Below are 11,702 nucleotides of genomic sequence, written 5' to 3'. Positions count from 1 at the left end.
CCATTTGAATGTGTTAGTTGATGCAATTTAAACCATGACAAGAAAGGAAGTTAGCTTCGGCAAGCCGAAGCTTATATACCCTTGCAGCTATAATTATTAAATTTAAAAACACAAAAAATGATATTCCCAATAGTATAAGATAATATGTCAAAAAACACCGAAGCTATAATTTGTTTCATATTATTTTCCTACCAATTTTCCGATCGTTCCTATGGCAGCTATATGATATAGTCGTCCGATTTTGATAAAATTAAATTCGAAATTCAGAACTAATTAAAAAATGTTATTTCCAAGCGTAGGAGGTTATATGTTAAAAAACACCGAAGCTATAATTTGTTTCATATTATTTTCCCACCAATTTTGCGATCGTTCCTATGGCAGCTATATGACATAGTCGTCCGATTTTGATAAAATTTAATTCGAAATTCAGAACTAATTAAAAAATGTTATTTCCAAGCGTTGGAGGTTATATGTTGAAAAACACCGAAGCTATAATTTTTTTCATATTATTTTTCCACAAATTTTCCGATCGTTCCTATGGCAGCTATATGATATAGTCGTCCGATTTCGATAAAATTTAATGCAAAATTCAAAATTATTTAAAAGTTGTTATTTCCAAGCTTAGGAGTTTATATGCTAAAAAACACCAAAGATATAATTTTTTTTCATTTTTTTGTCCGATTATTCCTATGGGAGCTATAAGATATAGTTGTCCGATCCGGCTGGTTCCGACTTATATACTACCTGCAAAAGATATAAGACTTTTGGGAAAGTTTCAGCCCGATAGCTTTAAAACTGAGAGACTAGTTTGCGTAGAAACGGACGGACAGACGGACAGACGGACAGACGGACAGACGGACATGGCTAGATCGACTCGTCTAGTTATGCTGATCAAGAATATATATACTTTATGGGGTCGGAAACGTCTCCTTCACTGCGTTGCAAACTTCTGACTGAAATCAATATACCCTCTGCAAGGGTATAAAAATGGGAATCTAAACCTAAATTTTGTATGATCTATTTAAGCTTCTGATGGTTCATTTGATTGCTGCTTCATTTTTTTACATACTAATTGCAGACTTCACACCTTTATAATATATGTATGTTACCTAAAATCATTTATTGTGATACATTTATGTGAATTTATTTTACCCTTGCATTATAAATACGTAATTGGTAATGAAATGTAATATATGTACATAAAACTATTCATACATTTTATAATACTAATTTTTGGTTGATATTGACATCAATAACGGATTTAAAATATAATACAGCTTTTTAGCATACTTTTTGAACTTACCATATTGTAAAAGATATTTTTTAATCCATAACATATAAATACATTACATTTAAATATTGAACAGTTTCATTTAGTTTAAAAAATAACCGGTTACAACATTTACATTACATAGTGGGGACACCTACCTATGGGCCGAGACACACACCCTAGCAACGAAGGTTGGGCACAGATAACTTTGTAGCTATCGAAAAATATCGATAATATAGAGATGATCTGAGATACAAGTAGATCTTTTTATATTTTTATTAAGAGTTTTTTTTTAATTGACAAGTTAAAATACGAATTAATTCATGCGTAGGATTTAAAGGATTGCTGTATATATTTTGCATTTAAGCTTTAAAAGATTCGTCCAACATTTATTTATTTCTTTTTGTTCTTGAAAATAACGCATTCTTTGCAAAACAAAACTGTGTGCAAAAACTGGTATATTTTAATTGATACAAATGGTATTTTCTTATCACACAGGGTGGCATTTGAAAAACTGGAAGAAAAATATAATAAAAATTTCTATTGCAATATTCCTGTGAAGTTCAATTTATTTTCAAACAGTCTCCGTAGATTTTTCAAGTGTAAGGTAGGTAAAAAGGGCTGCCAGCTCTTTTAAATACCAGTTGAGAGTTGCAAACTCGTTTTCCATGACTCGATTGCACTGGTCCACAGGGCGACTCTTGCCAAAACGATAGGAATCGTCTGCTGATATCGATATCGAAGAACGATAGGCCCGATAGGAAAATATGAGAAAAAGTGGAAAAATAACAAAACAAACGTGCGAAAAACGCTGAAAAACGCGACGCGCAATTGCAGAACGAGTGCACAACCAGCGAGCGATTAAGGCAGCGTGCGCGGAAAAGTGGAAAAACCACGGAACAAAGCGAAAAAAGTGGGGAGCAGAGCCATCACAGCGACGAAGATGAGCGAAGAAGAAGAAGCGAGGCAGCAGCAGCAGCAGCTAAGGCAAAAGCAGCAATAATAAGTTGTTCTCTGTGCGAGTGAGAGAGTGCAGCAGAGCAAAATAGGGGCATAAAAAAACGAAACGCGAAATAAACGAAAATAAGAATTCGAGATTGCTGCGAAGTGAGTGTGCACAACGGTAAAAGTCCCGTTGCCCGCAAAAATCTACCGCCCCGCGTGCCCCTGTGTGTGTGTGTGTGTCTGTTTGTGTATTGGTGGTGATATTCCCCAGTGGTGTGCGAAAAACAAAAGCCAAAAAATCGGAGCAAAGAATATATAGAAATCAAGGAAATGCAATATAGAATCGGCCGACGCCGCCGTGTGCTGTAATCCCAATTGGACTCCCAATTGGAGGCACACTCGTCCGCAGAGGCGTGTGTGTATGTGCATGTGTGTGCGTTGTTGTATCTGTGTGAAAAGAGGTCAAAGGCGCAACAAAAGTTTTTCACTTTTCATGCGGTAACCAAAAAAAAAAATAGCGCAAAAAAAGTGCCAACCAGCTGAGAGCGCAAAATACAAAAAAAAACAACGTCGCAGTTTTGCGTTAAAACAATAAACCTCTCGCAAGTGTGCGTGCGCGCGTGGCTGTGTGAGTGTGCCAGAGCGAGGCGAAATTCGAAAAAAACAATCAGTTGTTAAAATAATCCCCCCAACAAACCGATTTTCGGATTTAACAACTCTCGGCTTGCAAACAACTCAAAATCAAATCTGGTTTTATAAGGCGACGCAAAAACAGATGAAAAAAACGTAAACGGCCATAACAATAATAACAACAACAAAAAAGCGCCAAAAAATTAAATTCTTCTATATGAGATTTTAATCAAGCAAGAATCCAATTTGCATAGCACAAGCGCGACAGAGAGAGAGCAGAGATCCAATTGGAGTTAGCGGCGAACGAGAGAATGTAAGTTACGCCTCCGCCCGGTCCTCCCCCTTCTTACCGTTCGTTTTGTTTTTGCCGCCTCTTCGCTTTGCACACTTTTCTGCAAATGTTTTTCCCCTCCCTTTGCATTTTTCTTTTCAACTGTTGCGGTTGCGCCGCGCGATAAATAAACAAACAACGGAAATTATTCAAAAATTCCAGGGAACGCGCGTGGCTATAAAAACGGCTGATAAGCGATTCCCAGGAGTCGAAAGAGAAAAGAGAGAGAAGGGTATATGGGGAGAGAGAGCGAAGGAGAATAGGAGAACCAGGGAAAAATGGGCCATTCACACAAAAACTACAGAGAAAGAAAAATGTTTAAATTTATTTAAATATGAATATATATGAATTTGAAAAATATATGTTTGATATCATTAAATGAATATATACAAATTTATAAAAAAAAATTTTCAAATTGAATCTAAAAGCTGTTCATTAAAAATTTATTCAAATTCTTATCAGACGGCTCTTTCATCGAAAATTCTAGCTGATTTTTTCTGTGCACTCTATGCCCACTAGACCATTATTATCAGGGGCAGTATATTAAGTAATTATTAGATGTCATTATCGATTCGTGGGAATATTTCCGCTTTGCCCCAACACCACCCCTCCCTTAAATACATACCCCCCAAAAAAAACCCACTCCCTCCAAAAAAGCAATATCTACCTTTGTTTAGTTTGAGGCGTGCTCGTCCATTTTTATGGGCACAATTGCCGCCCCAACCAAAAGTGTGAGCCGCATTCGAAATCTCTTTGCTCCTGCATCGCGTTCTAGCCATAATGGGCCTTACACTTCCGATATCTACCGGGATTAGTCACCTAGTCATTCTTGAGAGATGTAGGGATGGTCACGAAGTGGGACTTATTTGAATGTGAATAAGAAACCTCATTGGGATGTTGATGGGCGAAACTATAGGTAAATTGTTATCCACATAAGGATACTATTTATAAGGTTGCATTTTTGTTATGTCCAAATCCTATAGATTTAAAATACAATCCCGATCAAATTCTTTTTTCTTGCCTTTAATAGAAATATTCATAGTTAAATATTTTTGTTTTATGACTGGCATACACTCAGCGCAATAGTTATGGTCTAATATTATTTTATTATTTATATAAACTATATTCTTTCATTTTTGGCTCTTTAATTAGTTTGTAATCTTGCCTACTTATCTTTAGTTATTTGTAATCGGTTAGTAATTTGTATTAATCTTTAGTAACCCCCTTTAATTTTATGAGTATATCACTAAGCGCTGTTTTCACACCCAGCAAAAAAAAAAAGTTACCATATCTAAAATGAGTCAGCATTTAGCTAGAATTAACACGTCCACAACAACCCACCAACAATACAACATTCATTTTTTATACCAAACATTTTAAGTCCAATGTTAGTTCCAAGAAACTCCCAAGCAAATAAATCAAAATGATAAATTAGAATTGAACAGAACTTAGGGCTGGGAAAATGTATGCATTAAGAACAGCTGAAAAATGAGGTTCTCTCAAATGGAATTATCTTAATCGATTTAATTGAGCTATTCATTTTCTTCACCTGAATAAGAAATCGATAAGGTCAAATAAGCAAATGGTTGAAATTAATGACGGTTTGTATTACGGGTTGTGTTTAATAAGTACATATGTGGAAAGTTCTCATTCTCAGGCTCATTAAGTTTGTGGCTGGAAATTTCTTGGGGAAATTTTTTTTCCATATGTATGGATTTCCCAGACTTAACAACATGCAACGAGTTTCTTTCATTCATCATCATAAATTTTATTCATTTGAACTTCTCGGAAGTTTACGGATAATATGAAATGAGTAATAATAATAATAATAATAATAGATAGTACGGTCAGTATTTTTTGAAACAGGGATTACATAACCCAAAAAAAATATATACGGAAATGTGTAATACTTAATTTTTATAAACAGTTAGTTTGGGGGCTTGAAGTATATAGAATATCATTTTTAAACTTGACGTATCAGACTTTACATGGTTACATAAAAACCTCATAATTATGTGATTGTATAACCTAACAATACATTACAAACAACCCTCTTTTTGTAAAGGTAAATTAATTTTTATTTTCATTTACTATCATCCATGACAACTGCTATTTTTTTGGGTATACTATGTGTAGGTACCTTTTGATAAGAACTGAACCCATCTGAGAGCCCACATTTTTATGTCTTTGCAAGAGATAAAGAGCAATTTTTGATTTTAGCTTGCTTAGATTCTTTTTTTTGAGCGGTTATTGGACACCTTTTCAGGCTTTTGTCAACACATCAGACGATTATCATCATCGTCATCGAACGAAAAGTTGTCAAAAGCTGTGGAACTGGTTTATGGTTTTAGTCTAGAGGAAGCTACAAATATTTGGAGCATAATCCGAGCTACGTTTTTCTGATTTTGGGAAAGCGTGGCTAAAAGTTGTTTTTTTACAAAATGCCCTTCATGTGTGAGCAACAACAAAAAAACAATGAGCCAAAGGCTTCAACTTTGCACTGCCGCGGAACCGGAATAAATTAATGCAAAACAAAAAAAAAAGATTATTTCGTTTGCTACGCAATTCGCGACATTTGCATAATGCAGCTGCAGGTGGCGGCGACGAAAAGAAAACCGCCGCCCCCCACCGATAAACCCGCCTCCCAAGACCACTACTACCTATACCTATAACCGAACCCAAACCCAAACCCAAACAGTCGCTTTCAAAGAACTATAAAAACTTGTTGTTTGCCCTGCTCGTCGCTTTTTCCCGCCCTTTTTGAACACTCGGCAGATATATATCGCATATGTACACATGTTCGTACATATGACACTCGTTATGCAATGGCATTGAAATCGCGTGAGGAGAGGCGAAGAGAGGGCCCCGAGACCGGGACAACCGGGCAAACATTACTACGCATGGCGTGGACCTCAATCCGAACCCGAATCGGCATCGGACACGGAATCCGAATCCGAATCCGAATGCGATTGCGAGTTCTCTGGGACTGGGACTCGGACAAACTGCGACTGTTTTGTATCTGTATCTGGCTTATCAGCAAGTCGCTCGACTGACAAATTGATAAAACAAGAATGGGGAGGGGGTATTGGGTGGGGTTTACGGGTGGATGCCGCCACCCCCCTGTCAAAACATTTCCATGCCCTTCGCCGGCAGATATATGTGAGGGGGGATAAAGGTGTGCGCTCAGGGAGCGGAAATGCCTTGAGATGGATAAGCTAGCTTATGACAACAGATTGGAGACTCCACCTTTTCACGGTTCCTGAATAGAGTGAGTTAAAGATGTGTCAATTCTAAGGTTGGTTCGCCAATTTCGATTTCATATTTTCAGTTATTTTCTAAGGAACAAGACATGGATTGGGAAATGAGCCAACTTTATAATCCAAAATTTACTTTTAAATACTTTCCATTTGTTATATTTAAATTATTAAATCTAGAATCTAGAAATATGGAAATCATGCATTGCATTCCTAGAAAGCAACTAATAATGAGCAATGCCAACAAATAGTTGAAATCACTTGCTAATTAAGTTAGATACTATGGATCCATAGAGTTACCAATAACAAATATTTTCCCTTACAACTGTGAGCAAAAGCAATACGAACGCAAAAGCCTTTACCATCTGACACCTATAATTCATATATTAAATACCTAACTATTACCCTATTTGAAACAGATTTTGTTCCGAAGACACATCCTCCACAATGGCCAATCCGCGCAAGTTCAGCGAGAAGATCGCGCTGCAGAAGCAAAAGCAGGCGGAGGGCACGGCGGAATTCGAGCGGATCATGAAGGAGGTGTATGCCACAAAGCGGGACGAACCGCCGGTGAACCAGAAGATCTTGGAGAACCTGGTCGGCGGACAAGAGGTGAGCCAATCCTCGCCAGGAGCAGGCAACGGGACGGGCGGTGGTGGCGGCAGTGGCTCGGGTAGTGGAGCCAGCGGCGGAGGAGCCTCACCAGACGGCCTGGGCGGCGGAGGTGGCTCCCCGACGGCATATCGCGAGTCCCGGGGACGCAGCGTGGGCGTGGGGCCCATGCGGAGACCCTCGGAGCGCAAACAGGATCGTTCGCCCTACGGCAGCAGCAGCAGCACGCAACCAACCCTTGACAATGGCCAACTTAATCCGCATCTTCTCGGTCCGCCCACGGCGGAGAGCTTGTGGCGTCGCTCTAGCTCGGACTCTGCCCTCCACCAAAGCGCCCTGGTTGCGGGCTTTAATGCCGACGTCAATTCGATGGGCGCCAGCTATCAGCAGCAGCAGCAACATCAGCAGCAACAGCAAACTGGCCAGCCAAGATCTCACTCGCCGCACCATGGGATAAACAGAACCCTCAGTCCGCAGGCGCAACGCAGAAAGTCGCCGCTGCTGCAGCCCCATCAGCTGCAACTGCAGCAGCTCCAACAGCAGCAGCAACAGATGCAACAGCAGCACCAGCACCAACTGCACCAGCAGCTCCAAATGCAGCAGCTGCAACAGCATCAGCAGCAACACCAACAGCAGCAGCAACAGACCACGCCATACAACAACGCCAAATTTGCGAACCCTGTTTTCCGGCCGCTGCAGGATCAGGTCAATTTTGCCAATACCGGCTCTCTGCCCGATCTCACGGCCCTGCAGAACTTTGGACCCCAGCAGCAACAGCAATCCCAGCAGCAGCAGCAGCAGCAGTCGCAACAACAACAGCAGCAGTTGCAACAAACCCTGTCGCCCGTCATGTCGCCGCACAATCACCGCCGTGATCGGGATCAATCGCCCAGTCCGTTTAGTCCGGCGGGTGGTGGAGGAGGCGGAGCAGGTCCCGGTTCACCCTATCAGCAGCAGCAGCACTCGCCCACCGGCAACACGCAACAGCAGCAGCAGCAGCAGCAACAACCCAGCAGCTCGCCGCACCTGTCCTTCACCAATCTGGCCACCACGCAGGCAGCTGTCTCCACATTTAACCCGCTGCCCACGCTGGGACCGCACAATGCCACCGACTACCGCCAGCCACCGAATCCTCCGAGTCCACGTTCTTCGCCTGGTCTGCTGAGCAGTGTGTCGGCCACGGATCTGCACTCCAGTGCACCGGCCAGTCCAATACGCCAGCAGCAACAGGCCCAGCAACAGCAGCAGCAGCAGCAACAACAGCAGCAGCAGCAGCAACAACAGGGCCACCAGCAGCAGCAACAGTTCGATAACTCTTACAATAGTCTGAATACCTCGTTTCACAATCAGTTTGAGATTTTCTCGCTGGGCGACAGCAATTCCTCACCGGAACAGCAGGGTTTCGCCAATAACTTTGTGGCCCTGGACTTTGACGACCTGAGTGGGGGCGGCGGAGGTGGTGGTGGCAGCAATGGAGGAGGTCTGACCAACGGCTACAACAAGCAGGAGATGTTGGACTTTAGCGAGCTGAGCGGCAGTCCGGAGGCGAGTGGGAACAACAACCATATGCGACGGGGAGTGAGCAATCTGAACAACAACGGATTGAGCAACGGTGTGGGATCCACGCACAATGGCAGCACAAATCTAAATGGAGCGGGGAACAACAATAGTAGTAGTGGAGGTGGCTCGGCCCAGGATCCTTTGGGTATAACCGCTTCTCCAGTGCCCTCACCCCTGGGTTGTCCCAGTTCACCGCTACCGATACCCATGTCGGGACAGACCTCGCCACAACAGCAGCACCACCACCACCACCATCAGCAGCAGCAGCAACAGCATCATCAGCAGCAACACCATCAGCAGCAGCAATTATCGCTGTCTCTGCACCATTCGCCGCATCATTCACCCATGCACTCGCCGCACCATGGGAATTCACCGCTTTCGAGCAGTTCGCCAGTGAGTCACAATGCCTGCTCCAACTCCAATGTGGTGATGAACCACCACCAGCAGCAGCAGCATCAGCACCAGTCACACCTTCATCAGGCATCCTCGCAGAGTCACACGCCGACCACTGCGAATATACCCTCGATTATCTTCAGTGATTACTCCTCCAATGCGGACTTCTCCAGGGAGATCTTCGACACACTCGACCTGGATCTGGGCCAGATGGACGTGGCCGGTTTGCAGATGCTGTCCGACCAGAATCCCATCATGATCGCAGACCCCAACATCGAGGACAGTTTTCGTCGCGACCTCAACTGATACTATGAGGAGGCTGTTGCGGCCATCGAGAGCGGAGTGCTGCTAGAGGAGGACTACCAGGCGCTGCTGGGATCGGAGGCGCTGGCGGATGAGCAGGTGACCACAGTGGAGGCCGCCGCAGCAGCAGCAGCAGCAGTAACAGTTGAAGAGGCAGCCACTGTTAGCGACAAGGACAAAAAGGATTTGGAGGTGGTGGAGCTGCTGGTGTCGGGTGTGATGGACGACCTGGTGGACTCCAGTGACCTGGACGAGGAAGTGCGTAACTTCTTCTTCTAAAATGCAAGCCTTTTTTGTTAGATTTTGTCGTTGTCGTCACAACTGTTGGGACTTTCATTTTCAACCGAAATACAAGGAAGTGAATTCAGATTTTTTAAACACTTCCAATTACATTTTCCCGATTAAATGCCATATTGCTTAAGCTCATGATTCACAAGCTATTGTGAATTAAATTAATTTCGGAAATGTTGACGAGGGAGATTGTGAAGTTTACAAAGTTATATAAATCACTTCCGCAAATTCATGACGAAACTGAAAGTTTTCTAACAGGCCTCAATATTGTTATCTCGTTATCGTCCGTGCTTTCGTAGCTAGCTCTTAAAAAAAAAAGTAAAAAAAAAATATATATATTAAATGAATCGTTAACCCTTAAGTGTACTTGAGTGTCTTTTTACACCCTCTTTCCTCAAAAATCCCTTGCACCCCTGAAAAAGCGAAACATATTTTACAGCGAGTCTCAGATTTTACTTAACTACGCACATAAGTCACTATACAATTTACACACTTAAGCTCTAATTTCTGTATATAATACAATATCTAAAGGGAAGAAAGCGAAAAGGATTGAAACCAAAAAGTGTCTTAGACCAACGACCAAAATTATATTCTCTACAAGAAGACAAAGAAAGCTGGAAAGAAAACTATCTATTCGGATATGCCATCTAACCCGGTTCCGTTCGTTTGTTTGATCCAAGAAAATAGCTAGCTAATTACGCATATATGTGCATCTGTAAAACCCTACCCATACTATAATCCCAATGTGCCGTCGAAGCAATTACTAGAGTTTAAGATGCCGATGTCGAAACCGATCCCCTCAGTGCTGTAAAGTCTTCAGAGTACCCCCCGCGAAAACTTTTCGAATACAAAACGATAGATAGATGTGTGTATATTCGAGATCCTACTTCATAAACGCAGTATCACAAACGAGTATATAACCATGCATACTTATAGCTAAATATATATACCGATAAAAAGTTGAATGTCCAGGCACAAGTGTAGCTCACAAACGGAATCCAGTTCCAGTGTCCTGCTCCGACAAATTTTACGAAATCAACAAGAATCAAAAGCCAACCCAAAAAAAATAAATTAAAGAAACTTTAAGGAATTTTTTACAAATCTTTAATAAATAGTAGATAGGTTTTTCCAAAAAACTTTTTCCGAACGATAATTATCGAACTCGGAACTACGACTACTACCATAATACCCAAACCAACTTAAATCCGTTGTCTTTTCAAGTCATTTTATTACGAAAGTAAAATATTTAAGAGTCAAATCAAAGAAAGCTTTATGGCCTGCAACCAACAATAAGGAGAATGGAATAGCTAGGATAAGGCGATCCTAAACCCTGAATAATACGTACTGTTTATAGATAATACGACCCCCGTAAAACATACACATACATCATTGAGTCTAAATCTACTTAATAAATGTAAAAAAAACAACTTAAAAATGGGATAACACAAAAAAGCTTCAAAAGTGCAAAGAGAAAATTTTTTATTTAATTCGAGAACTTCTTATACATATGCATAAATATACAATAATAATGGTTAATATTAGTAACCAAAATGTTTTTGCTAATATAGCCCCAACAAAAAGATTTCCTTTTTCTAATTATCGATGTAAAACTCTAGTTATAAACTAAACTTAATTAAGACGAGGATAAAACGCGAAAAACTTTACAAGCGACACACAAAAAAGCGACGAAAAAAGAAAAATACATATATAAATGTAATTTAAAAATGTAATTTATGTGGGAAACGCGCAAAAATATATATAGATCGATAACATTTGTCTCTGCTGTTTTGTGTTAAAATATACACGTAAATAAAATGAAAACTTGAAGAACTATAATAATACTAGATAAGTGAGAGAGAAATGCTAATTATAAATTATACTATTATTATTATACGATATGTACTAAGTAATTGTGTATGTAATATATAATTACATTTAAAATATCGGTACATCAGAACAGCAAAAAACCGCAAAACCCGAGGAGAATAAGCCATAAGATTATATTCAATGTAATAACACAGTTATTTGTTTCAAATAAATCTTAAATTTGATTTTAAAGTCCAGAAAACCATACCTACTCGAGTTTTGTTTTCAATGGATAAAATAGGGTTAA

At 40.7% G+C, this 11,702-nt stretch overlaps 1 protein-coding gene across 1 annotated transcript; it reads left to right on the top strand.

Moving 5' to 3' along the window:
• Positions 1–1,990: 1,990 nt before the first annotated feature.
• Positions 1,991–11,662, top strand: LOC119554648 (alpha-protein kinase 1). Its single transcript, XM_037865649.1, has 2 exons — positions 1,991–3,158; positions 6,850–11,662. The coding sequence occupies exon 2, from the start codon at positions 6,878–6,880 to the stop codon at positions 9,299–9,301; it is 2,424 nt and encodes an 807-aa protein (XP_037721577.1). The 5' UTR covers positions 1,991–3,158; positions 6,850–6,877; the 3' UTR covers positions 9,302–11,662.
• The last annotated feature ends 40 nt before the right edge of the window (positions 11,663–11,702 follow it).

This window comes from Drosophila subpulchrella, chromosome 3L, assembly GCF_014743375.2.
Source record: "Drosophila subpulchrella strain 33 F10 #4 breed RU33 chromosome 3L, RU_Dsub_v1.1 Primary Assembly, whole genome shotgun sequence".
Classification (NCBI taxonomy): domain Eukaryota; kingdom Metazoa; phylum Arthropoda; class Insecta; order Diptera; family Drosophilidae; genus Drosophila; species Drosophila subpulchrella.
The sequence above is the reverse complement of the archived record's forward strand: the minus strand, read 5'-3'. Positions and strand labels throughout refer to the sequence as shown.